The 27,492-nt window shown below is 31.0% G+C and overlaps 1 protein-coding gene across 1 annotated transcript in view; it reads left to right on the top strand.

Annotated features, from left to right (window-relative positions):
* The window catches only part of LOC143235753 (diuretic hormone receptor-like), a 52,567-nt gene extending 26,499 nt beyond the window's left edge, over positions 1 to 26,068 (top strand). The window contains exons 6-12 of the mRNA XM_076473957.1: positions 689 to 839; positions 6,634 to 6,718; positions 9,665 to 9,731; positions 11,641 to 11,726; positions 14,425 to 14,557; positions 15,438 to 15,479; positions 25,705 to 26,068. Of these exons, the coding sequence (XP_076330072.1) occupies positions 689 to 839; positions 6,634 to 6,718; positions 9,665 to 9,731; positions 11,641 to 11,726; positions 14,425 to 14,557; positions 15,438 to 15,479; positions 25,705 to 25,905 (765 nt within the window). The 3' untranslated portion in view covers positions 25,906 to 26,068. The remainder of the gene's footprint in view (positions 1 to 688; positions 840 to 6,633; positions 6,719 to 9,664; positions 9,732 to 11,640; positions 11,727 to 14,424; positions 14,558 to 15,437; positions 15,480 to 25,704) is intronic.
* The last annotated feature ends 1,424 nt before the right edge of the window (positions 26,069 to 27,492 follow it).

Genomic DNA, 27,492 nt, shown 5'->3' with positions numbered 1-27,492 from the left:
AGAAAAAAGGCAACTAGTTATCACCACCCACCGCCAACTCTTGGGCTACTCTTTTACCAATATAACGCCATTATAATTTCATGAAACGGGGATTTGAACCCACTCCCCTTGAAATGCAAGTTAAGCTCCCTAATCACCTGAAAAGAGCATTAATTCTTGAAAAAGAAATGAAACACCTTGATAAAACAGTCCTTTATGAAATAACAATTAGAGAGTTCGCCGTCTTAATAGGCTTAGGATATTATGAGTAGGATTGTTATACTGGTACGAATAAGGTGTTTACTTCTCTTTTAACATGCGAGGGTTCTAATTAAGTTTTACAGATTTTAGTTTCAACATGGTGACGTAAAATAATAACAGCACAAAATTAGGAACGAACCTAATCTTTAAACTCACACACCGTCCTAAAACCAACAATCGTTCACAGGCAGCCTGTATCCTGACTATTTTTAATCTTTTCACACGTCCTAACACTAACAACCGTTCACAGGCAGCCTGTATCCTAACTATTTTTAATCTTTCCACACGCCCTAACACTAACAACCGTTCACAGGCAGCCTGTATCCTGATTATTTGTAATCTTTTCACACGTCCTAACACTAACAACCGTTCACAGGCAGTCTGTATCCTAACTATTTTTAATATTTCCAAAACTAACACACGCCCTAACACTAACAACCGTTCACAGGCAGCCTGTATCCTGACTATTTCTCTCACATATCTGATGGGTACCAACTTCTTCTGGATGTTCGTCGAAGGTCTCTACCTCTACGTTCTGGTAGTGAAGACGTTCTCTGTTGAACTCAGGAAAGTCAACGTCTATGCTCTTATTGGTTGGGGTAAGTACTTACGTAGACTAGTTTTAAATTCATAAGTAACTGTTTGAGGTAAGTACTTACTTAGACTAGTTTTAAATTCGGAAGTAACTGTTTGAGGTAAGTACTTACTTAGACTAGTTTTAAATTCGGAAGTAACTGTTTGAGGTAAGTACTTACTTAGACTAGTTTTAAATTCAGAAGTAACTGTTTGAGGTAAGCACTTACTTAGACTAGTTTTAAATTCAGAAGTAACTGTTTGAGGTAAGCACTTACTTAGACTAGTTTTAAATTCGGAAGTAACTGTTTGAGATAAGTACTTACTTAGACTAGTTTTAAATTCGGAAGTAACTGTTTGGGGTAAGTACTTACTTAGACTAGTTTTAAATTCGGAAGTAACTGTTTGAGGTAAGTACTTACTTAGACTAGTTTTAAATTCGGAAGTAACTGTTTGAGGTAAGTACTTACTTAGACTAGTTTTAATTCAGAAGTAACTGCTTGTGAAGTAAGTAACTAGGCTAGTTTTAATTCGGAAGTAAGTGCTTGTGAAGTAAGTAACTAGGCTAGTTTTAATTCGGAAGTAACTGCTTGTGAAGTAAGTAACTAGGCTAGTTTTAATTCAGAAGTAACTGCTTGTGAGATAAGTAACTAGGCTAGTTTTAATTCAGAAGTAACTGCTTGTGAGATAAGTACCTAGGCTAGTTTTAATTCAGAAGTAACTGCTTGTGAGATAAGTACCTAGGCTAGTTTTAATTCAGAAGTAACTGCTTGTGAAGTAAATAACTAGGCTAGTTTTAATTCAGAAGTAACTGCTTGTGAAGTAAGTACCTAGGCTAGTTTTAATTCAGAAGTAACTGCTTGTGAAGTAAGTAACTAGGCTAGTTTTAATTCAGAAGTAACTGCTTGTGAAGTAAGTACCTAGGCTAGTTTTAATTCAGAAGTAAGTACTTGTGAAGTAAGTAACTAGGCTAGTTTTAATTCAGAAGTAACTGCTTGTGAAGTAAGTACCTAGGCTAGTTTTAATTCAGAAGTAACTGCTTGTGAGGTAAGTACTTACTTAGACTAGTTTTAATTCAGAAGTAACTGCTTGTGAGGTAAGTACCTAGGCTAGTTTTAATTCAGAAGTAACTGCTTGTGAGATAAGTACCTAGGCTAGTTTTAATTCAGAAGTAACTGCTTGTGAAGTAAGTACCTAGGCTAGTTTTAATTCAGAAGTAACTGCTTGTGAAGTAAGTACCTAGGCTAGTTTTAATTCAGAAGTAACTGCTTGTGAAGTAAGTACCTAGGCTAGTTTTAATTCAGAAGTAACTGCTTGTGAAGTAAGTAACTAGGCTAGTTTTAATTCAGAAGTAACTGCTTGTGAAGTAAGTAACTAGACTAGTTTTAATTCAGAAGTAACTGCTTGTGAAGTAAGTACCTAGGCTAGTTTTAATTCAGAAGTAACTGCTTGTGAAGTAAGTAACTGGACTAGTTTTAATTCAGAAGTAACGTGAGATAAGTACCTAGGCTAGTTTTAATTCAGAAGTAACTGCTTGTGAGGTAAGTACCTAGGCTAGTTTTAATTCAGAAGTAACTGCTTGTGAAGTAAGTAACTAGGCTAGTTTTAATTCAGAAGTAACTGCTTGTGAAGTAAGTAACTAGGCTAGTTTTAATTCAGAAGTAACTGCTTGTGAGGTAAGTAACTAGGCTAGTTTTAATTCAGAAGTAACTGCTTGTGAAGTAAGTAACTAGGCTAGTTTTAATTCAGAAGTAACTGCTTGTGAAGTAAGTACCTAGGCTAGTTTTAATTCAGAAGTAACTGCTTGTGAGGTAAGTACTTACTTAGACTAGTTTTAATTCAGAAGTAACTGCTTGTGAGGTAAGTACCTAGGCTAGTTTTAATTCAGAAGTAACTGCTTGTGAGATAAGTACCTAGGCTAGTTTTAATTCAGAAGTAACTGCTTGTGAAGTAAGTACCTAGGCTAGTTTTAATTCAGAAGTAACTGCTTGTGAAGTAAGTACCTAGGCTAGTTTTAATTCAGAAGTAACTGCTTGTGAAGTAAGTACCTAGGCTAGTTTTAATTCAGAAGTAACTGCTTGTGAAGTAAGTAACTAGGCTAGTTTTAATTCAGAAGTAACTGCTTGTGAAGTAAGTAACTAGACTAGTTTTAATTCAGAAGTAACTGCTTGTGAAGTAAGTACCTAGGCTAGTTTTAATTCAGAAGTAACTGCTTGTGAAGTAAGTAACTGGACTAGTTTTAATTCAGAAGTAACGTGAGATAAGTACCTAGGCTAGTTTTAATTCAGAAGTAACTGCTTGTGAGGTAAGTACCTAGGCTAGTTTTAATTCAGAAGTAACTGCTTGTGAAGTAAGTAACTAGGCTAGTTTTAATTCAGAAGTAACTGCTTGTGAAGTAAGTAACTAGGCTAGTTTTAATTCAGAAGTAACTGCTTGTGAGGTAAGTAACTAGGCTAGTTTTAATTCAGAAGTAACTGCTTGTGAGATAAGTACCTAGGCTAGTTTTAATTCAGAAGTAACTGCTTGTGAGGTAAGTACCTAGGCTAGTTTTAATTCAGAAGTAACTGCTTGTGAGGTAAGTACCTAGGCTAATTTTAATTCAGAAGTAAGTGTTTGAGATAAGACTAGTTTTATTTTGGAACAGTTATATTAAGTAACTTTTTCAAATTTGTTTTTTGATTTTTTCACAAATAATAAAGACTGATAAATTATTATTTCAAGATTTTGTCAGTCGACAGCTAATAAAAGAACTTCAAGTGTGTTAACAGTTGATAACTGTCTAGCAGTTGGTTAAAACTGTTTCGAGACGTTGATATGTAGCCAGGCACAGTTAGAAGTTAAAAGCAAACAATGTATAATTAATTGTTTTTGTATACATTTGGAAGGCGAGTATCTGAGAATCCAAGACAGTTATTTGCATAAGTTACACAATTAGGCATTTTTCTCATTATCACAAAGGCCGATTATAAGAGGTTCAAAATGATGTATATTTTATGTCTCTTAGGAATTAATACCAGGTTAAAATAAATACTGGGAGCTTAGTCGGCGAGTTGATATATTAATTAAGCCTCCCTATGTATTACGATTTGGAGTCAATGCATTAAGCTCTGAGTAATTAGTCGCTCATTTGTGCAACTGTTTGTTTTATAACAGACCCTTCAAAGAATAGTTATGTGCGAGGCATCCTGAGTTTGTTAACGGTTACTCGGAAGCACGTAATATTAACACAAAACAATAACGTATCACAATAAAGACGAGAACATATCGTTTAGACTGAGAAGCACAATTTAAAGCTGAAGCAATGTAGATAAGAAATATGTTATAAACCGAGGATCAAGTCAAGGTTTTATTTATTACAGCTACGCCCACGTGGATGTTCATTTTATGATTATTGTTAAGTAATCTGATTCTAACTTTAGGAATGAATTGCTTTTAAACCATAGTTAACAAAAACATAGTTAATAAACATGAATGATAATCACATGTCTGATATAACTATAAACATGAATGATAATCAGATATCTGATGTGACAATAAACATGAATGATAATCAGATATCTGATGTGACAATAAACATGAATGGTAATCAGATATCTGATGTAACTTTAAACATGAATGATAATCAGATGTCTGATGTAACTATAAACATGAATGACAATCAGATGTCTGATGTAACTATAAACATGAATGATAATCAGATGTCTGATGTAACTATAAACATGAATGACAATCAGATGTCTGATGTAACTTTAAACATGAATGATAATCAGATATCTGATGTGACAATAAACATGAATGTTAATCAGGTGTCTAATATGACAATAAACATGAATGACAATCAGATGTCTGATGTGACAATAAACATAAATGTTAATCAGATATCTGATGTGACAATAAACATGAATGTTAATCAGGTGTCTAATATGACAATAAACATGAATGATAATCAGATATCTGATGTGACAATAAACATGAATGTTAATCAGATATCTAATGTGACAATAAACATGAATGTTAATCAGGTGTCTAATATGACAATAAACATGAATGATAATCAGATATCTGATGTGACAATAAACATGAATGTTAATCAGATATCTGATGTGACAATAAACATGAATGTTAATCAGGTGTCTAATATGACAATAAACATGAATGATAATCAGATATCTGATGTGACAATACACATGAATGTTAATCAGGTGTCTAATATGACAATAAACATGAATGATAATCAGATATCTGATGTGACAATAAACATGAATGTTAATCAGATATCTGATGTGACAATAAACATGAATGTTAATCAGGTGTCTAATATGACAATAAACATGAATGATAATCAGATATCTGATGTGACAATAAACATGAATGTTAATCAGATATCTAATGTGACAATAAACATGAATGTTAATCAGATATCTGATGTGACAATAAACATGAATGTTAATCAGATATCTGATGTGACAATAAACATGAATGTTAATCAGATATCTGATGTGACAATAAACATGAATGGTAATCAGATATCTGATGTGACAATAAACATGAATGGTAATCAGATATCTGATGTGACAATAAACATGAATGTTAATCAGGTGTCTAATATGACAATAAACATGAATGATAATCAGATGTCTGATGTGACAATAAACATAAATGGTAATCAGATGTCTGATGTGACAATAAACATGAAAAACAATAAGATGTCTGATATAACAATAAACATGAATGATAATCAGATGTCTGATGTAACTATAAATTTAAGAGACCACTGATATTTTAAGGCAATTTGTCCTAGATTATAGTTATTATATTATACACATACTAACAATAGCAATAATGTTTCATTGTTATTAATTATGTGTTATACCTGTTACACATATTAACAATAGCAGTAATGTTTCATTGTTATTAATTATGTATTATACCTGTTACACATACTAACAATAGCAGTAATATTTCATTGTTATTAATTATGTATTATACCTGTTACACATACTAACAATACCAGTAATGTTTCATTGTTATTAATTATGTATTATACCTGTTACACATACTAACAATAGCAGTAATGTTTCATTGTTATTAATTATGTATTATACCTGTTACACATACTAACAATAGCAGTAATGTTTCATTGTTATTAATTATGTATTATACCTGTTACACATACTAACAATAGCAGTAATGTTTCATTGTTATTAATTATGTATTATACCTGTTACACATACTAACAATAGCAGTAATGTTTCATTGTTATTAATTATGTATTATACCTGTTACACATACTAACAATAGCAGTAATGTTTCATTGTTATTAATTATGTATTATGCCTGTTACACATACTAACAATAGCAGTAATGTTTCATTGTTATTAATTATGTATTATGCCTGTTACACATACTAACAATAGCAGTAATGTTTCATTGTTATTAATTATGTATTATGCCTGTTACACATACTAACAATAGCAGTAATGTTTCATTGTTATTAATTATGTCATGATATTTTAGTATTGTTGCTACATTAAAAGAAACAACTTTAATATAATTACAAACTTCTTGGTGGCCCTTAGCAATGATTACGTTTTAGTGATACTTGTCAAACCAGTAAATTCAATATTAATTAACAGCCAATTTGTTGAAATAAAACACATAGGAATATTGAAATCACCAATTTTGTAATTTGAATTACTTAGTGTCTGTTTCTTTCTGTGTTGATGTTTTTACAGATCAAGTACAGTACAGATCGTCCACCTAACTCTATCTCTTTACCAGGACAATGATTGCAGTCAATGTTTTTGTTTTTTTATCTAGGTTTGCCAGGTATCGTGGTTCTCATCTGGGCTCCCAGCAAGGCTTTCTTTTCCCCACTTTCTAGTGAGACTTTCTTACTGTTGGGGTAAGAAGTCTGCTGTTTTCACAGAATTTCTGAACAAATTAATTTAAGAAATTGGCCGTAGTTTTTCACGTGATATTTCCATGTAAAATTAACCAATATAAACGTTTTTAACGTACCGATAATTTGTACAATTCGAGTCCATAAGTCAAAACTAACATTAAGTGTAAAATATAAATATACTGGTGAAATTGGTTGTCCAGTTTGGACAGAGTAAACTTACATGTTCTTAATCAAGAGTTTCTTTTAAATTCCGAAGTACAAAAAATCTATTTAAGGATATCGTAAAGCACATCGTGGTAAAAAGTAATAACCTTAATATTTTGTAACAAGTGTGAAACCTGTTTTGTCTTTGAGTAACGTTAAAACATTGTTATTTTGTGTGAGTCTTAATACTGTTATTATTACTATTAGCCTCCTGTGGCAAAGAGTTGTGTCTATGGACTTACAAAACTGGAAAACAGATGCACAGATAACTAATTGTATAGCTTTGTCCTTAAGTTGAAACGTTAAAGTATCCTTTAAACTTGTTAAGTAAGAGACAATATGATCGCTGTGATTGGTTAAAACCACAATTGAAAATGTACCCTTTATGGTAAATAAGTAACAGCACGTGGTTCTTGATGACAAGAAACTCACTTGAAATAAAAATGTATCTCAGAACGGCTGGTATGGGTGATAACACTTTTATTGATAAGGAGAGAACAACGTTTTGACCTTCCTAGGTCATCTTCTTAACCTAAAAATGATAGGAAGGTCGAAACGTTGTTCTCTCTTTATCAATAAAAGTAGTAATACCCATACCAGCTGTTCTGAGATACCATTAACAATACGATCTCTCTGATTGGTTAAAACCACAATTAGAAAGTACCATTTAACTTTTTTACGTAAGTAATACTGTAATACGATCGCTGTGACTGGCTAATACTGCAATTATGAATTGTGATTGGCTTAACTACAAGTTCTGTACTGATTTAGAGAATATTTAAAAACTAAAATTATTTTAAATTCTCTACGCCTCATATTTCTATTTAAAAACAGTTTTAACTTCGATAATCAAAAGTCTTGTGAAACGAAGTTATACGTGTATTTACTAATAATCTGATATCTTGATAGTATGACTGGTTGGTAGACTAAATGTTATCAGATCTCTTGTTAGTATGACGGGTTGGTAGACTAAATGTTATCAGATCTCTTGTTAGTATGACGGGTTGGTAGACTAAACGTTATCAGATCTATTGTTAGTATGACGGGTTGGTAGACTAAACATTATCTGATATCTTGTTAGTATGACTGGTTGGTATACTAAACATTATCTGATATCTTGTTAGTATGACTGGTTGGTATACTAAACATTATCTGATATCTTGTTAGTATGACTGGTTGGTATACTAAACATTATCGGATATCTTGTTAGTATGACTGGTTGGTATACTAAACATTATCTGATATCTTGTTAGTATGACTGGTTGGTATACTAAGCGTTATCTGATATTTTGTTAGTATGACTGGTTGGTATACTAAGCGTTATCTGATATTTTGTTAGTATGACTGGTTGGTTTACTAAGCGTTGTTTAATATCTTGCTAGTATGACTGGTTGATATACTAAGCGTTATTTAATATATTGTTAGTATGACTGGTTGGTAGACTAAACGTTATTTAATCTCTTGTTAGTATGACTGGTTGGTAGGCTAAGCATTATTTGAGATCTTGTTAGTATGACTGGTTGGTATAATTAGCGTTATCTAATATCCTGTTAGTATGACTGGTTGGTATACTACATCCTATACAGCGTAGTAGGACTTTACCTATGGCTGCCACATGCCCATATCGTTGGTAGTTGTAACACTGAATTACAACTATCACTGGTATTTTGATAGACTCTCCTGTGTATTTATGATACCAGAGAATGATACCATTAGATATCATCCTCGCGTTACCAAATGACTTGAGTGCTATCTGCACTAGCCATCTCTAATTTAGAAGTGATCCACTAGAGGGACAGCAGATTGCCAATACCACTCACCGCCAATTATAATTATTAGACTACTCTTTACAAACGAATATTGGGATTGACAATTACATTATTACACTTCGATGACTGAAAAGACGAGCATAGTTGGTGATGAGAATCGAATCCTCTTTATACATGTTGCGACCTAATCACCAGGTCATGCCAGGCGATTTAAACATCAAGTTTAGAGTGAATAACAATGGGAAAGCATCACGTGGCACGATGAATCTACTTCTACATGTCTGTATTTTATTACAATATGGAGAAAGCTGTGGTCTCTATCGTGTCATATCAACAATAAGAAAGGGCGAAGATAATTGATATCATATGTATCTATTTTAACTGCCTAAATCCCTTATTGAACTTGTATTCTAAACAATGCCACTCTGATATAAGGGAGTGGCGCTCCATTACATCAAATGAGCATCATAGGTTGATTGTAAAGAGTTTGCGTTTAGATGAACAACAAAAGTGACACGACATCTTATAGAAATGGAACTCTAGCGGCGAAACACGAAACCTCGAATTTTAGAGTGTTGTCATTCTAATAAATGCTGGTAGTACAGTATGTATATTTATACACTATTGTTAAGCGAAGTTATGGGTCTTTAGAAATATATTTGAAATCCAAGATTTGTGAATAATGTTTTAGCTCCCCAGTTTCTTTTCTTGTTTAAACAGTGTTCCATGTATCAGTAACGGTGAGAAAGGATGAATGGGGAGAGAGAAAAAGTCTCGAAACACTAAATTGAATTTTCTCTTGCATTTTGTGTTAAGCCTGTTTTGCTGTCCATTCTCAAAGCTAATGTTTGAAGCCTTCAATACAAAAGATAATAATCCAAATAACTGCGGGCGAATCAATTTATATTAATCATGTTGTATAAATGTTTATCATTCCTTAACTATTTAAGTTATTTTATATTTTTCTCTTTAGTTGTCCGTGGCAAAACAGAGACAGTTATGACTATATATTTATCATCCCAGTCATCATTGTTTTAGTGGTAAGAATTTTAACTCCTAAATTTACATTATTCGGTTGGTTTTCATTATCATTGGGTTTATTCAGTTAATAAGTTTAAAACTTTTAATTGCCTTGTCACATGATTAAGTTTATATTCGTTGGGATCACGCTTTTAAAATTCAGCCGCGGCATAGTGGCTCGGAGAATGATTCTGATTCTTTTTCTTCAAGTAAAAACTTTTAGCTCGTAGTTTCGTTATCTATTGACCGATTTGTGATTTAGTTACAGTTTGGAGCTCAAAAGGTCAAACCCTTTCTATTTATGTATTTGATCAAGTTAAGTGTCTTGTAAACTAATTTGCTCTAATCATGCTTTAAAAAATTCGATTCGAGGGAAGGCTATTAAAGACCTTAATGAGCAATAAGATAGCTGATTTACAAAAATGTAGCCAATAAAATCAAGACAAAAAGTCTCTTAGATTAAATAGATTAATTTACTTTAGTCCTGCCTGAAAATATTTCAATTACCACGGTTATTGAGGAGCCCTTTTTGTTTGTTAGGTAGTCTCCAAAGTTTTTATTATGTGAAAGAATTTAGGCCCAAAAATATCAAAACGATATTATCAAAAGTAATAAACCATACCCTATAATAACATATCAATGTTACCATGACAACCTGTAGAATTGTTTGTTTTGGAATTTCGCACAAAGCTACTCGAGGGCTATCTGTGCTAGCCGTCCCTAATTTAGCAGTGTAAGACTACAGGGAAGGCAGCTAGTCATCACCACCCACCGCCAATTCTTGGGCTACTCTTTTACCAACGAATAGTGGGATGGGATTGATCGTCACATTATACACCCCCACGGCTGGGAGGGCGAGCATGTTTAGCTCGACGCGGGCGCGAACCCGCGACCCTCAGATTACGAGTCGCACGCCTTACGCGCTTGGCCATGCCAGGCCATCACAACCTGTTGAAATAATATGTTTAATTTTTAATGAAATGTTTATGATAACTTAATAGAAGGCGTGTCAACACTGTCAATAATACTCTACCATGACGACCTAAGGAAATATTGTTTACAATCCGCAGGTAATAATTTCTTTTAAAATGTCCACTTTTGAGTAATTTATTGTCTCAAGAAACTGCAAAAGTATTGTGTACAATTTTGAAATAATCAGTTAACTGAGTGGATGACCTTAAGTTAGGTTAAAAACATCATGTTTTTATTATGTATAAAGTTTATCCCCGTGCTGTGGCTGTCACGTGCACGTGATCCAGCCGCTGTCTCACGTGGAAATAATGACGTAACAATGTTCGGAAACAATAAAACTAAGAAATTCAAAACGGAACAATCAACAACAAAAATGAAACATAAGTACGGTTATTTGCAGTCACAAGAATGCCGTGAAAGATTTTTAATTTTCAGCTTTGTTTCATGATGAAAAGTGTTGAAACTGTTACGACCATGTTTGTTTTTGAATTTCGCGCAAAGTTACAAAGGGCTATCCGCGCTAACCGTCCTTAATTTTGCAGTATAAGAATAGAAGGAAAACAGCTGGTCATCACCACCAACTCTTGGTATACTCTTTTACCAACCAATAGTGGGATTGACCGTAACAATATAACGCCCCCACGGCTGATATGGCAAGCATGATTGGTGTGATGGGGATTCGAACCTGCGACCCTCAGATTATGAGTCAAGTGTCTTAACCACCTGCCTATGTTGGGCCACAACCATGTTGCTTATAATATTAAGTATAGACAGTTACTTGTAATCTAATTAAACACTGTTTCTTTCTCTAGCTTCAATATCCAAATATAACTCATGAAATGTTGACTGTTCAAAAGGTGCATTTGTATTAGTAAAGTTTTATTAGAAGTAAGGATAGATATATGTTTTATACCAATGCGTTATTATAACAAAGAGTTAATACATTCTATGTTCAAGGTAAATATCTTCTTCCTGGGTCAGATTATGTGGGTTCTGATTACCAAACTGAGAGCGTCCACAACGGTGGAGCAGAAGCAATACCGGTAAGATTTAGTTGTTGTGGATACCACATTCAATTTGTTAATAATTAAAATATTATGAAAAATTCTGATAAATAGTCTTACACTTGAATTTATGGTTTGTTTTATGTTCTTAGGTAATTAGTGTTGGAAAGTAATAAATATCAAATAAAGAGGGTTTATTACGTTATGCTAAAGCGATTCTGAATAAGCAAATCATTAAAGCCTTCGATAGTTACAGCCGCCATAAAGTCGCGGTGAAATGACATGTATAAGAACTACATTTTCACATTGTTTGGTGTTAAGCTGGTAGTGTATGTAACAGCCCTTTTCTGATGTAAAATATTCACAACTCAAATCATAAAGATGTGTTTAGACTGGAGATTTAGAATTTTCAGAAATAAATATCCTCTGTACTTGATGGTAGTGTGAAACAAATGAATATAGATCATCTTGAGGTACCAGGACTATCCAGAAAGAGACCTGTAACAAGTGGTACCCAATTCGTTGTAAGTATAAATGCCGAGAATCAGTGATGTCGAGAAACCCACTTGTTGAGAAATTTATATGCAAAAACGGCTCGTTTGGGTTGAGAAAATATTTTACATTTAAATTTATATGCAAAAACGAGCCGTTTTTGCATATAAAAATGCCGAGAATAATACGTTGCTCAAGTTATGTGCACACAAGCTGCTTTCAGGACATATTTGCTTACCTTCTTATTTCTTTAAGCATATGTTGAATGAATGAGTATTCGTGCTATTCCTTACGAACATATACTGACCAAATCGTCAGCTGCAGTATCTATGGATTTCTATGCATTTAAACTGTTAAAACTGGGGTTAGAAAACTTCATTCTCTTAAACTAGTAGGTACGCAGAGAGGAGTATAACGTGCTTTTAACATAACAGCCTTAAAACGAGGCCTTTTGCAGTAGAACTACACTTCTATGCTGTTTTCAAAATACGAGATCGTTGGATAAAGTATGACTGGACGTGGCGACATGATCTATAACATCGTGGTGAGAACCCAAAATACTTTTAAATTACAGTAATTAACCTTTGACAATTGTTGTTGTTTTTTTAAATGAAAATTTTCAGTATGCTAAAATATAAGGGATATACGTTTAGATAGACCACATTGAGCAGTTTTTGTCTAACAAAACCATTTAACTTATCAAAGTGTTATAAATTTACTTAACAGATGCCAGCTTCAATTTAGTGATAGTGGCATTCAGGGTTTGCAGACTGAGCTATAAGTTTCAATATTTGTCATAACAAGTTACAGTAGTTGGGTGGTTTATAATAAATCTGTCGAGATCTTCTTTATTAAACAACATTTGTCGAATAATATAGTTGATCCATTATACAGTTTACTGAAAAAAGTAACAATGCCTTACAATTTAGGACAATGGTATTTAGGTTTGGTTTTGTTGTTGTTGTTAAAAACACTATAATTTATTTTGAGAAATCGTAACCTGAAATATTATAAAACAAAAGCTACACTTCTTAGAAAGAGGTGGGACAACAAGTAATATATATATAAACTTATAACTTCGGTAAAATTACAACTAGCTTTATATTAATATTTATTGATTATTTTATTATTTTTTATTTATAACCTATTAAACAATAATAATATTTTGTGGCTCTTCCTGATTTGACAACAGCATTGTGATTGTTGAGCAGTTTGGAAGTGTATAAAAACCTTAAGTTTAACCCTAATTACATGAGATAAAATATAGAAAGTGTTTAGTGTGCTTAATAAAAAAAATGATATTTCGAAATTTACATTAAGCTGTTAATTTTGTTAATTATTAGAAAATGCTAGTTCCATCTGAAACTTTGAAACAGGAAAATAGTGTAGTTGTGAAATGAAACGTTGGCTGCAGTTAGATGAGCTTTATTATATAATTTACGTGTAACACATATAAATGAGCTTTATTATATAATTTACGTGTAACACATATGAAAAAATGTTTAAATTGGCAGATAAAGGAGAGAAATGTATTATATTATCTATGAAAGATATTTAAACTGACAAATCAGGAAAATAAATTTATTACATTACATTCTTTATGAAAATTGTTATACTCGAATCAGAATGAGGAATTTAAAAATATAACTGATTTAAGCTGACGAATCAAAAAGAGAAATGTATCACATTATCTACGAAAAATATTTAAATTGACAAATCAGAATGATAAATTAAATAATGTAACATTTTAAGCTTACAAATTAGAATAGAAATTTGTTGTATTATTTATGAAAATTATTTAAGCTCAAATCAGGGTGAGATATTAAATAATGTAAGGTGTTTTAGCTGACAAAGTAAAAAGAGAAATGTATCACATTATCTACGACAAATATTTAAACTGTCAAGTCAGGATAAGAAACATGTTATATTATCTATGAAAATATTAGCAAACTTTATATCTAATCATAATGTTAATTCCATTTGAAACTTTAAAATATTTAAAAAAATATATTTATTTCTGTTACATGTTAAACTGACTGATTAGGATCAGAAATGTATTTCAATATTTATAACATATGTTTAAACTGACTGATTAGGATCAGAAATTCATTACATAAAGTTTGAAATGCATTTGAACCAACAAATCAAAAGAAGGAACAATGTTAGTTGGCTTGAGTTCATAAGTATGTGTTTTATTTATCCTGACAGCTTCTAGAATAATCGTCACGTTTCCCTCTTCTTACAGGAAAGCAGCCAAAGCTCTCCTAGTCCTGATACCTCTCCTGGGTGTGACCTACGTTCTGGTTCTCGTAACTCCGACTCATAGAACTGCTCGAGTGATCTTCACCTACATCCAGGCTACGCTACTCTCCACCCAGGTATGTTTCATGTGTTTTATGAAACTGATGTGAGAAGTTTGTTTGTTTTGTTTTTTGAATTTCGCACAAAGCTACTCGAGGGCTATCTGTGCTAGCCGTCCCTAATTTAGCAGTGTAAGACTAGAGGGAAGGCAGCTAGTCATCACCACCCACCGCCAACTCTTAGGCTACTCTTTTACCAACGAAAAGTGGGATTGACCGTCACATTATACACCCCCACGGCTGGGAGGGCGAGCATGTTTAGCGCGACGCGGGCGCGAACCCGCGACCCTCGGATTACGAGTCACACGCCTTACGCGCTTGGCCGTGCCAGGCGATGTGAGAAGTACTCCATGGCTTACCTAACTCAACTGATTTGTATCTCAAGTCATAACGTACATTTTCTATATAAAATTTGCAGAAAACCTGGAACTTGATGTACATATCGAAAAGGAATAAGCAACAATGTTGGTTTGATTTTTGATTTTGACATTTATACATTTTGATATAGAAAAAAATAAACGAAATTGCAAGCATATATTGCAAAACGCTCATTATTGCATAATGTAACTTCCAGATTAGTTCAATTATTATTTAGGAACTTTAATCTCGTGTGATGATGAGAATACTTTGAAATTTTATTTTTATAAAATTTTCAAAAACCTGGAGATATATTAAGTTACAATAAGTATTTAGGTTTGAATCAAATGTCATATTAATGATTATTTATCTGAAGTCTCGTATTACGTGAAGAAACAACAATTGTTTATGTTGAAAATATCATAAAAATAAGACAATTTCGTCTTGTTTTCCTTAAATTCTTGAATAAAGACTCCATGTTTGTTCATGTTTTGTTTTTGTGTTTAAACGTTGAATCTTCCATTTTTATTTTCATTAACAGGGTCTGACGGTATCTATTTTATACTGTTTCCTGAATGGAGAGGTAGGGATATTTTTAGAATTTCGATATATTGGTATAAAAAGCAGTTTATTTCTGCATTCGTTCTGTGATATTTCCTCATATTGATAGAAGTTTTTTGCCAAGTGTGAAACTGAAATATATATTGTTAAACAAAGGCTAGCGTATGCTTCGTTCATATTCTTTAAAAACTTAGATTTGTAGTAGTATATATATATTTAAATTTGAAGATGAAATCATTTCTTTATATGCCAGAGATTTCTTGGAATAGACAATTTATTATCCTTTAAAAATTCATCAATAGAACGTCCTAGAGTTTTTTCGAGAACATTTAATGTCATGTTAATTCAGACAACTTCGTGATTAATGTGCCCAGACTCTGGATCGAGGAGTTCATAAATTGTGTTTCGTTGCCTATCAAAATGATCCTCACTTTTGGGACCAGAGAATGGTAACAGTGAGGGTCAAATTTCATTACTGCGTTAGGCAAGTGTAGCCCAAGAGTTAGAAATGAGTGGTGTTGAATAGCAACCTTCTCACTAATCTATCAATTTAAAATTAATTACTTGAATTGCTTTGTTTGCACAAGCCGAAAGAACAAAAGAAAAACTATATAATGCTAAGCGAATATATTCATAATTTTCGTTTTTGTTGAAATAAAACCGGGCTTACATAAACCTTCCCTTTAAATAAACATTTTTATCGACTTTTAAAAAATGGCTTAATACGATAACTGTTTTAGTAGGTAGCGTTCTATAGAAATATGAGTTGAAAAGTAATGGTACTATAACTTAAAAAGTATAATCAAACGAGAGTTCGTGTTTAGAACACTGTAAACTATCAAAGTTACAAGTAGAATATTAGACAACTTGTCTTAGTCTTCTCACTTTATTGAAAAACCAAGTCAGATTCAGTGAGCATTCTGCCTGACTATGGATCTTTAGGTCCACCATTTGGGTTCATTACGGTTAAAACAACAACAAAAAAGACAGGGGGAAATCGTGCTTCGTACTTTGGGGTTACTGACGCGTTGTAAGGGTGACAGTCATATACCACCATTTTTTCGGACAAGAGTAGCCCAGAAGTTGGCACTAGACGATGCCTATAAACTGGAAATTAGGGACAGATATACTTTTTTATCTTTGCACGAATATTTTTAAACAAAAAACAAAAATTAATTTTTATTTTACCTAATCACTTATAATTACACACATTCCGTACAGCCCCTGGGTAACTAGGAAAGACCCCTAAAAGAAAGAAGCCTTTCATAAGCTATAGAGATGTTTGCAGAATTTACGATTACAAACTCGCTTAAGCTGAGAAGTGCAAAATGTGGGAAATGGTAGCTGACAATGACTTTCAGGAAGTTAAAGTACTATACATCAACTGACAACAACTTTAGCTAAAGAGAGTACTATACATCAACTGACAACAACTTTAGTTAAAGAGAGTACTATTAGAGTAAAGAGTAGTGAATTTAGTTACAACAACCATATTCTGTTGTGTAACAAATTTCGGTCCTTGGCTTCTGCAGATGAGGAATTATTGCTGGAAAGGAAAAACAACAGGGTTTGAGAAGTAAAGGAGGTTGTATATCTAGGTGATTCCTTGACAAGGAGTGTGGGATAAGTAGGGAGAAAATAATTAAACTATCTAACCCAGGGGCACAGAGCAGGAGACATAATAAAGGGGGCTAGCAGAGACGTAGATTTTGTGATGCATGTATAGGCTAATGATGTGTAGATAGGTAAGTCAGAGAAACTAATTAATAAACACATGGGGTTCATAAAGGTATTTAAACTAAAACCCAATAACTTAATTTTTCCAGGTATACTGCCCAGAATAAAATGTAAAAATGAAGTTATAAGTAGGTCACAAGTGCTAAATGTTAATATGTAAAGATGAGCAAATAGGCTGGTTGGACTTGTGAAATCAGTTCAGTGGTGTAAGAAATTGTTTTTTAGAGGTATGCTTTACATTTAAATATGGTAGGGACTAAGATTAGCTGTAAGGGAAGTTTTAAAATTGAGGGTCAGGATAAATACAAAAATAATAAGAAAGAAGCAGAAGAAAGTTTAACATATAAATTAATGATTATAGTAGTAATTATAAAAATAGGCTTAACTGTTACTATTGTAATGTCAGAAATAAAACAGATTACTTTAGAGCACTGGTAGGAATGGAGAATTTTGATATAATGTGAATAACTGACATGTGTTTAAATTTTGATATAATGTGAATAACTGACATGTGTTTAAATTTTGATATAATGTGAATAACTGACATGTGTTTAAATTTTGATATAATGTGAATAACTGAAATGTGTTTAAATTTTGATATAATGTGAATAACTGACATGTGTTTAAATTTTGATATAATGTGAATAACTGACATGTGTTTAAATTTTGATATAATGTGAATAACTGACATGTGTTTAAATTTTGATATAATGTGAATAACTGAAATGTGTTTAAATTTTGATATAATGTGAATAACTGACATGTTTAAATTTTGATATAATGTGAATAACTGAAATGTGTTTAAATTTTGATATAATGTGAATAACTGACATGTGTTTAAATTTTGATATAATGTGAATAACTGACATGTGTTTAAATTTTGATATAATGTGAATAACTGAAATGTGTTTAAATTTTGATATAATGTGAATAACTGACATGTGTTTAAATTTTGATATAATGTGAATAACTGACATGTGTTTAAATTTTGATATAATGTGAATAACTGACATGTGTTTAAATTTTGATATAATGTGAATAACTGACATGTGTTTAAATTTTGATATAATGTGAATAACTGACATGTGTTTAAATTTTGATATAATGTGAATAACTGACATGTGTTTAAATTTTGATATAATGTGAATAACTGACATGTGTTTAAATTTTGATATAATGTGAATAACTGACATGTGTTTAAATTTTGATATAATGTGAATAACTGACATGTGTTTAAATTTTGATATAATGTGAATAACTGACATGTGTTTAAATTTTGATATAATGTGAATAACTGACATGTGTTTAAATTTTGATATAATGTGAATAACTGACATGTGTTTAAATTTTGATATAATGTGAATAACTGACATGTTTAAATTTTGATATAATGTGAATAACTGACATGTGTTTAAATTTTGATATAATGTGAATAACTGACATGTGTTTAAATTTTGATATAATGTGAATAACTGACATATGTTTAAATTTTGATATAATGTGAATAACTGACATGTGTTTAAATTTTGATATAATGTGAATAACTGACATGTGTTTAAATTTTGATATAATGTGAATAACTGACATGTGTTTAAATTTTGATATAATGTGAATAACTGACATGTGTTTAAATTTTGATATAATGTGAATAACTGACATATGTTTAAATTTTGATATAATGTGAATAACTGACATGTGTTTAAATTTTGATATAATGTGAATAACTGACATGTGTTTAAATTTTGATATAATGTGAATGACTGACATGTGTTTAAATTTTGATATAATGTGAATAACTGACATGTTTAAATTTTGATATAATGTGAATAACTGACATATGTTTAAATTTTGATATAATGTGAATAACTGACATGTGTTTAAATTTTGATATAATGTGAATAACTGACATGTGTTTAAATTTTGATATAATGTGAATAACTGACATGTGTTTAAATTTTGATATAATGTGAATAACTGACATGTGTTTAAATTTTGATATAATGTGAATAACTGACATGTGTTTAAATTTTGATATAATGTGAATAACTGACATGTGTTTAAATTTTGATATAATGTGAATAACTGACATGTGTTTAAATTTTGATATAATGTGAATAACTGACATGTGTTTAAATTTTGATATAATGTGAATAACTGACATGTGTTTAAATTTTGATATAATGTGAATAACTGACATGTGTTTAAATTTTGATATAATGTGAATAACTGACATGTGTTTAAATTTTGATATAATGTGAATAACTGACATATGTTTAAATTTTGATATAATGTGAATAACTGACATATGTTTAAATTTTGATATAATGTGAATAACTGACATGTGTTTAAATTTTGATATAATGTGAATAACTGACATGTGTTTAAATTTTGATATAATGTGAATAACTGACATGTGTTTAAATTTTGATATAATGTGAATAACTGACATGTGTTTAAATTTTGATATAATGTGAATAACTGAAATATGTTTAAATTTTGATATAATGTGAATAACTGAAATATGTTTAAATTTTGATATAATGTGAATAACTGAAATATGTTTAAATTTTGATATAATGTGAATAACTGACATGTGTTTAAATTTTGATATAATGTGAATAACTGACATGTGTGTAAATTTTGATATAATGTGAATAACTGACATGTGTGTAAATTTTGATATAATGTGAATAACTGACATGTTTAAATTTTGATATAATGTGAATAACTGACATGTGTTTAAATTTTGATATAATGTGAATAACTGACATGTTTAAATTTTGATATAATGTGAATAACTGACATGTGTTTAAATTTTGATATAATGTGAATAACTGACATATGTTTAAATTTTGATATAATGTGAATAACTGACATATGTTTAAATTTTGATATAATGTGAATAACTGACATGTGTTTAAATTTTGATATAATGTGAATAACTGACATGTGTTTAAATTTTGATATAATGTGAATAACTGTGTTTAAATTTTGATATAATGTGAATAACTGACATGTTTAAATTTTGATATAATGTGAATAACTGACATGTGTTTAAATTTTGATATAATGTGAATAACTGACATGTGTTTAAATTTTGATATAATGTGAATAACTGACATGTTTAAATTTTGATATAATGTGAATAACTGACATGTGTTTAAATTTTGATATAATGTGAATAACTGAAATATGTTTAAATTTTGATATAATGTGAATAACTATGTTTAAATTTTGATATAATGTGAATAACTGACATGTGTTTAAATTTTGATATAATGTGAATAACTGACATGTGTGTAAATTTTGATATAATGTGAATAACTGACATGTTTAAATTTTGATATAATGTGAATAACTGACATGTGTTTAAATTTTGATATAATGTGAATAACTGACATGTGTTTAAATTTTGATATAATGTGAATAACTGACATGTTTAAATTTTGATATAATGTGAATAACTGACATGTGTTTAAATTTTGATATAATGTGAATAACTGACATGTTTAAATTTTGATATAATGTGAATAACTGACATGTGTTTAAATTTTGATATAATGTGAATAACTGACATGTTTAAATTTTGATATAATGTGAATAACTGACATGTGTTTAAATTTTGATATAATGTGAATAACTGACATGTGTTTAAATTTTGATATAATGTGAATAACTGAAATATGTTTAAATTTTGATATAATGTGAATAACTGACATGTGTTTAAATTTTGATATAATGTGAATAACTGACATATGTTTAAATTTTGATATAATGTGAATAACTGACATGTGTTTAAATTTTGATATAATGTGAATAACTGACATGTGTTTAAATTTTGATATAATGTGAATAACTGACATGTGTTTAAATTTTGATATAATGTGAATAACTGACATGTGTTTAAATTTTGATATAATGTGAATAACTGACATGTGTTTAAATTTTGATATAATGTGAATAACTGACATGTGTTTAAATTTTGATATAATGTGAATAACTGACATGTGTTTAAATTTTGATATAATGTGAATAACTGACATGTGTTTAAATTTTGATATAATGTGAATAACTGACATGTGTTTAAATTTTGATATAATGTGAATAACTGACATGTGTTTAAATTTTGATATAATGTGAATAACTGACATGTGTTTAAATTTTGATATAATGTGAATAACTGACATGTGTTTAAATTTTGATATAATGTGAATAACTGACATGTGTTTAAATTTTGATATAATGTGAATAACTGACATGTGTTTAAATTTTGATATAATGTGAATAACTGACATGTGTTTAAATTTTGATATAATGTGAATAACTGACATGTGTTTAAATTTTGATATAATGTGAATAACTGAAATATGTTTAAATTTTGATATAATGTGAATAACTGAAATATGTTTAAATTTTGATATAATGTGAATAACTGAAATGTGTTTAAATTTTGATATAATGTGAATAACTGAAATATGTTTAAATTTTGATGACAGAAGTTTCTTCGAAATACACGGTTACAGGTTATTTAATATGGATAAAGTGTTAGAGTGGTTACATGTGTAAACTATGAGTTACAAACTGTTGAAGTCAAAGATAATAGCAAGGAAATTGAATCCTCTTGGGTTTCTACTAGTGGATATAAAGGCAAAAGGCTTTCAGTGGGAACTTGTTAGAGGCCATCAAATGATACCAATGAAATTAGTGAGAAACTTTACAATAATATTAAGATTTCAACTGTTAATGATGTCATAATTATGGTTGCTTTCAAATTCAAGCACATATATTGGGAAATTCTACAGTCCAACCTTGAGGGAGAAAGGTTTTGGAAACTGTTCAAGATGGTTTTCTTCACCAATTAGTCAAGGAATATACTATAAACAAACTAGAATTATTGTTAACTACAAATGTAGAAATAATTAAGAGGATAGAAATTGGGGAACATGTGGTTGCAAGTGATAATTTCTTCATTAGGTTCGATGTTTTGCTGCATTTGGAGATGAGGAATATTTTGGTTACAAATTTCGAAAAAGAAAATTTGGAAGGGAAGTAACAAGAATTGCCTGTTGTGAATGAGGTACCTGTGTTATCTGGAGACTCAGATCTGATGTGGAAACTTTTATATATACACGATAAATATATTCCTTATAGAAACAAGGGGAAGCGGCAAGTGTAAACCAGATTGGCTCAACAAAGAGTACAAGAGATAAACTTAAAGAAAAGCAGAAGGAATTTAAATTGACATAGGAATTATATATAAATATATATATAAAAATATATAAATTGTGATAGGAAACTCAGAAGATAAGAAAATATCAGTAAAGTTGATGAAACAGAAAATTATGACATCAAATAAGACGCATGAAGAAAGGTTGGCTGAAGATGTAAAAATTACTAGTAAGAATTTCTTTAAATAAATGTAAACAAAATATTGTGGTAGGGATAAGACCCTTGATGGATTGTTAAAGAAGGTGTGTATGATGATTATAAGATGGCTGGATTAATAAAGTTTGCTTTTTCTTTAGTACTTACTATTGAAAAGTTAAGCACATCTTAAATGGAAATAAAAATCAGACAAGATGACTGCAGTAATTCTAAACTTGCTGAGAAAAAACATTGGAAGATTAAATCATAATAAGGCTTCTGGGCCAGATTTCCTCAAGGGTTTCGAAAGAGGCTGAGGATTGAATATTGAGCTATGTGCTACTAACTTTTGGATGTTAGCTGATGTAACTTCTTTCTTTCTAGTAGTTTAATATAAATATTCATCCCAAAACACAACGACATCGTAAAAGAATTGTCATTTAATTGGATTTATTTTTTTAAAATAAAGAAAGAAGAACAAAAGAACAAGAAAGTAAAGAGTAAATGTGAACTTTCAAAATTTCGAGTTATTTATAAACATCGTTGAAAATATTGATCTATGTAGCACTAAATACACTATTTCAGTGTTCAAAGTTAACGTTCCACACAGATCGTCAATTAATTAGGAAATTGTGTAACCCTGATGTATGCATTAAACGTAAAAATTTCGTACTTAATAGTTTTAGTTCAGTTCAGAGGATAGGACATACGAGATGGATCAGTAGGTCCAATGTTGTTCTAAAACATAAGTCACCAAGTTGTAAACTTTATATTATTTACTTCATAATTGTTTTCAATTTAGTTACGTAACTATTGTTACTGTCTTTCAAATTTTATATTTGGTAATTATTTTCAATTTATTTTATGTATCTATTGTTGCTGTCTTTAAAATTTTAAACATAGTAATTATTTTCAATTTACTTTGTGTATATGTTGTTGCTCTCTATCAAATTTTATATTTCGTAATTATTTTCATTTTACTTTGTGTATCTCTTTCTGCTGTCTCTCAATTTTTTCTTTAGTAATTATTTTCTATTTACTTTATATAACTATTGTTGCTGTCTTTCAAATTTTATATTTAGTAATTGTTTTCAATTTATTTTATGTATCTATTGTTGCTCTCCTTAAAATTTCTAAATTTCAAGTGAGAATTCTAAAAGTTTATTTGTTTTTCATTGTTGTTGCTGTTGTCGGTGTAAAAATAACAAATATTTTGAAGCTATTTGTGTTAGGTCTTTAACGAATTAATATAATATTACATTAGTATGCCAAAACATGGTATAAACTCTAAAATTTACTATATGAGTTTAATACAACGAACCTTCACATAAATCTTTCAAAAGACATATGTTAAACGTACGGTTAACACTTTTAACCCCAGAAATATCACAAAAGCCAAATCTCCCGATGAAGATGAGGTACAAGCCACCCCCCATTAAAAAGGGCACTCAGAAAGTGTTTGACCGCCTAAAAACACTTTTTAACTTATCACTATCCTCAGGATACAAAACAGTTTTTTGGAAACATGCTAATATATTAATGTTACATAAGGAAGGAAAGCCAGCCAATAAACCTAATGGTTACCGACCAATCAGCCTGACCAGCTGTATAGGCAAAATTCTTGAAAGAATAATCAGTAACAGACTCTCCACATTATTAGAGATAACATCAAAATTACCAGAAGAACAGAATGGAATCAGAAAATTTAGATAAACAACCGACCACCTAGTCAGACTAACTGAAGAGATAATAAATAGCTTTAACAAAAACCAATACACTATCGTCTGCTTTCTTCACATTCAGAAAACATTCGACACTATGTGGTACAATGGTTTAAGGTTCCGTGTGAATGAAATGGAACTACCGCGTGGAATTATTCGCTGGTTATCTAACTTTTTGAAAAACAGAAAATGTAGAGGGAACCTCTTCTGAGTACTTTACTCTAGAAGCTGGCGTCTCTCAGGGAGGGGTGGTTAGCCCTATACTCTTCATTATGTATGTAAACAATATGCCATTGAAGGATCCTAATCATGGATTCTCCTCACAGTTCGCTGATGATGTGGCAGTCTAGAAAAGTGCCATAACACTAACAATAGCAGCCATAAACATACAACCACAATTAAATAGAATAAGTGAATACTGCCAAAAATACAGAATAAAAATAAATACAGCAAAATCACAACTTGTAGTCTTTACAAAATTGGCAAAATACAAAAAAATACAGTCTGAAATACATATGAATGGTACACTACTTCAGACTGCCACATCGGCAACATTTTTAGGTCTAACCCATGATTCAAAATTAACATGGATTAACCATGTAAACGAAATTAAAAATAAAGTCTGGCGAAGAACCAACTATGCTAGGAGTCTAACTGGTAAGAATAATGGAGCATCTACAAAACATATATTAGACCAGTAATAGATTATGCAGCTCCAGCTTGGATAACTGTAAGTGACAAAACAATTAAAACCAAGCTACAAACAATACAAAACACACTCCTCACAACAGTATATAGAGTTCCCAGAACCACATCATCTAAATTCATACACAAGCATTCAAACATACCAACCATACCAGATAAACTCCTAATAGTACAATAACGTATTTTGATAAAAATTGGATGATTGCATGATGAAGATAGTCCTAAACATCTCTCCCCGATCAAATATATTTCAAACATAAAAATAATAAATAAAATAATAATAAATATATATAGAGAGGGAAAAAACCACCATCAAACTAAACTTCCTACTGATAGGGCAAAAGAATATTTGTAAATATTTATGCAAAAACGACTCGTTTGGGTTAAGAATTTTTTTTTTTTTTTCACATAGAGGAGTGAACAACGTTTCGACCTTTTCGGTCATCGTCAGGTTCACTTGGACATTGCTCTGAAAAGGGTCGGAACTATTCAGCTCACTTTCACCCTAAAGCAGTAACTGATACCAACCAACACTGGATGGGTATACATATGATACCCAAAACCCGAGAGAGAGAGACTAATTTCAACCCTTTTATACTTTATCTGAGTGTTAATTAAAATTGAAACATAGTTTACTTCTTTATCTATATAACATATTTAGATTATTAAATTACGTAAACTAATTTGTTTGTTTATTTTCTGGTCATTTCGTTGGTCCAGGTCCAAAACACGCTCCGACAACATCTGGAGCGATGGAGAACATCCAGATCCGTAGGAGGTTGCTCTACCCGCTGTTCCATTACCCACAATCGACTAACCGACCGCAGGAGAGTGGCCAGTTTGGACTTGAGCGAGAATGGGCCAATCACTCTCAAGCAAGTGAGAACGTGCACAAGTGATCTTAAAGACGAATCAGTTTAGGATCCTTGTTTTCAAGGAACTACAAACGACGATGTTTTATAGTCACAAACACAACTGAATAAAATAACAGTTTATCATTTTGTTAAAAATGTTTCAAAACAAAGAAAAGAGAAAAACGTAATTAGGAAACGTCGTTTAGATAGTTTCATATTTTGTTTCTTAACTTTTCCTTTATTCAGGCAGTTACACGATAAATAAACTAAAAGTAAATTACCTCCTTTTCAGAACAGAAATAGATGATGACATGGATAATAATTAAAGTAGACACTGTTGTTTTACTGTCTTCACACTGTTGTTTTCAGTTTTACTGTCTTCACACTGTTGTTTTCAGTGTCTCTGTCTTCACACTGTTGTTTTCAGCGTCACTGTCTTCACACTGTTGTTTTCAGTGTTACTGTCTTTTATATAAGTAATATATTATTATGATTATAATTATTATTCTATTTATCCAATGTTATGATACTGTTCAATGGCTGGTAATAGTTCTATAAAATAAGAGACCTCAGGCCAATTTTGGCCGATTAAGGCTGATAATAGTTCTACAAGATAAGAGACCTAAAGCTAACTTTGGTCAAGGTTAGTTAATAATAGTTTCACAAGATAAAAGGCCTACTGTTAGTTTGGTCAACGTTAGCTGATAATAGTTCTACAAGATAAGAGACCTAAGGTTAACTTTTGTCAATGTTGGCTAATAATAGTTCTACAGGATAAGAGACCTAAGGTTAACTTTGGTCGACATTAGCTGATAGCACTATGTTACACAAATATTGTTCCTGGATAGTATGTGTTATTACACTATGTAACACAAATATTGTTCCTGGATAGTATGTGTTATTACACTATGTAACACAAATATTGTTCCTGGATAGTATGTGTTATTACACTATGTAATACAAATATTGTTCCTGGATAGTATGTGTTATTACACTATGTAACACAAATATTGTTCCTGGATAGTATGTGTTATTACACTACGTAACACACACTGTGTTCCTGGATAGTATGTGTTATTTCTTAATTGCTTATGTTGTAAAAGTACAGAAAATGGACATTATTCCCTTCAAACTTTGCTTTTGTGACCTGGATAATGAAATTTAGAAATAATCTATTTTCTATGTAAAAACAGGCAAATTTGCACATTTTCATTTACATAAGATCTGAATAAAACAACATATGAATCAAGATTTACATGTATTTATACTAAAGTTATACAAAAATGTTTAGAAGTGAGTAGTTTTTCAAGATTTGCGACTGTAATGTAAATCACTTTCACGTATCAGCCCCCAAATATAGTCTTCCATCATGTTTTCGTTATACGCTCCTTGGTAGTGGTTTTCAAAGTCCAGTATAACTTGGTGGAAGTGCTTGCCTTGCTCCTCTAGGTATGCTGCCATGTTCTCCTTGAATTTATCAAGATGAGCGTCAAATATATGGACTTTCAGGGACATCCTGCGGCCCATTTTTGCTGTAGTTTTTCACCAGAGCCTCAACCAGTTCCATATAATTTTCACCCTTGTGATTGCCCAAGAAGCCCCAAACCACTGCGACAAAACTGTCCCACGCATTTTATCCCTTCCTACTGAGCTT

Source organism: Tachypleus tridentatus, chromosome 12, assembly GCF_004210375.1.
Source record: "Tachypleus tridentatus isolate NWPU-2018 chromosome 12, ASM421037v1, whole genome shotgun sequence".
Lineage (NCBI taxonomy): Eukaryota > Metazoa > Arthropoda > Merostomata > Xiphosura > Limulidae > Tachypleus > Tachypleus tridentatus.
Note: the sequence above shows the minus strand (reverse complement) of the source record. Positions and strands in the feature narration are given on the sequence as shown.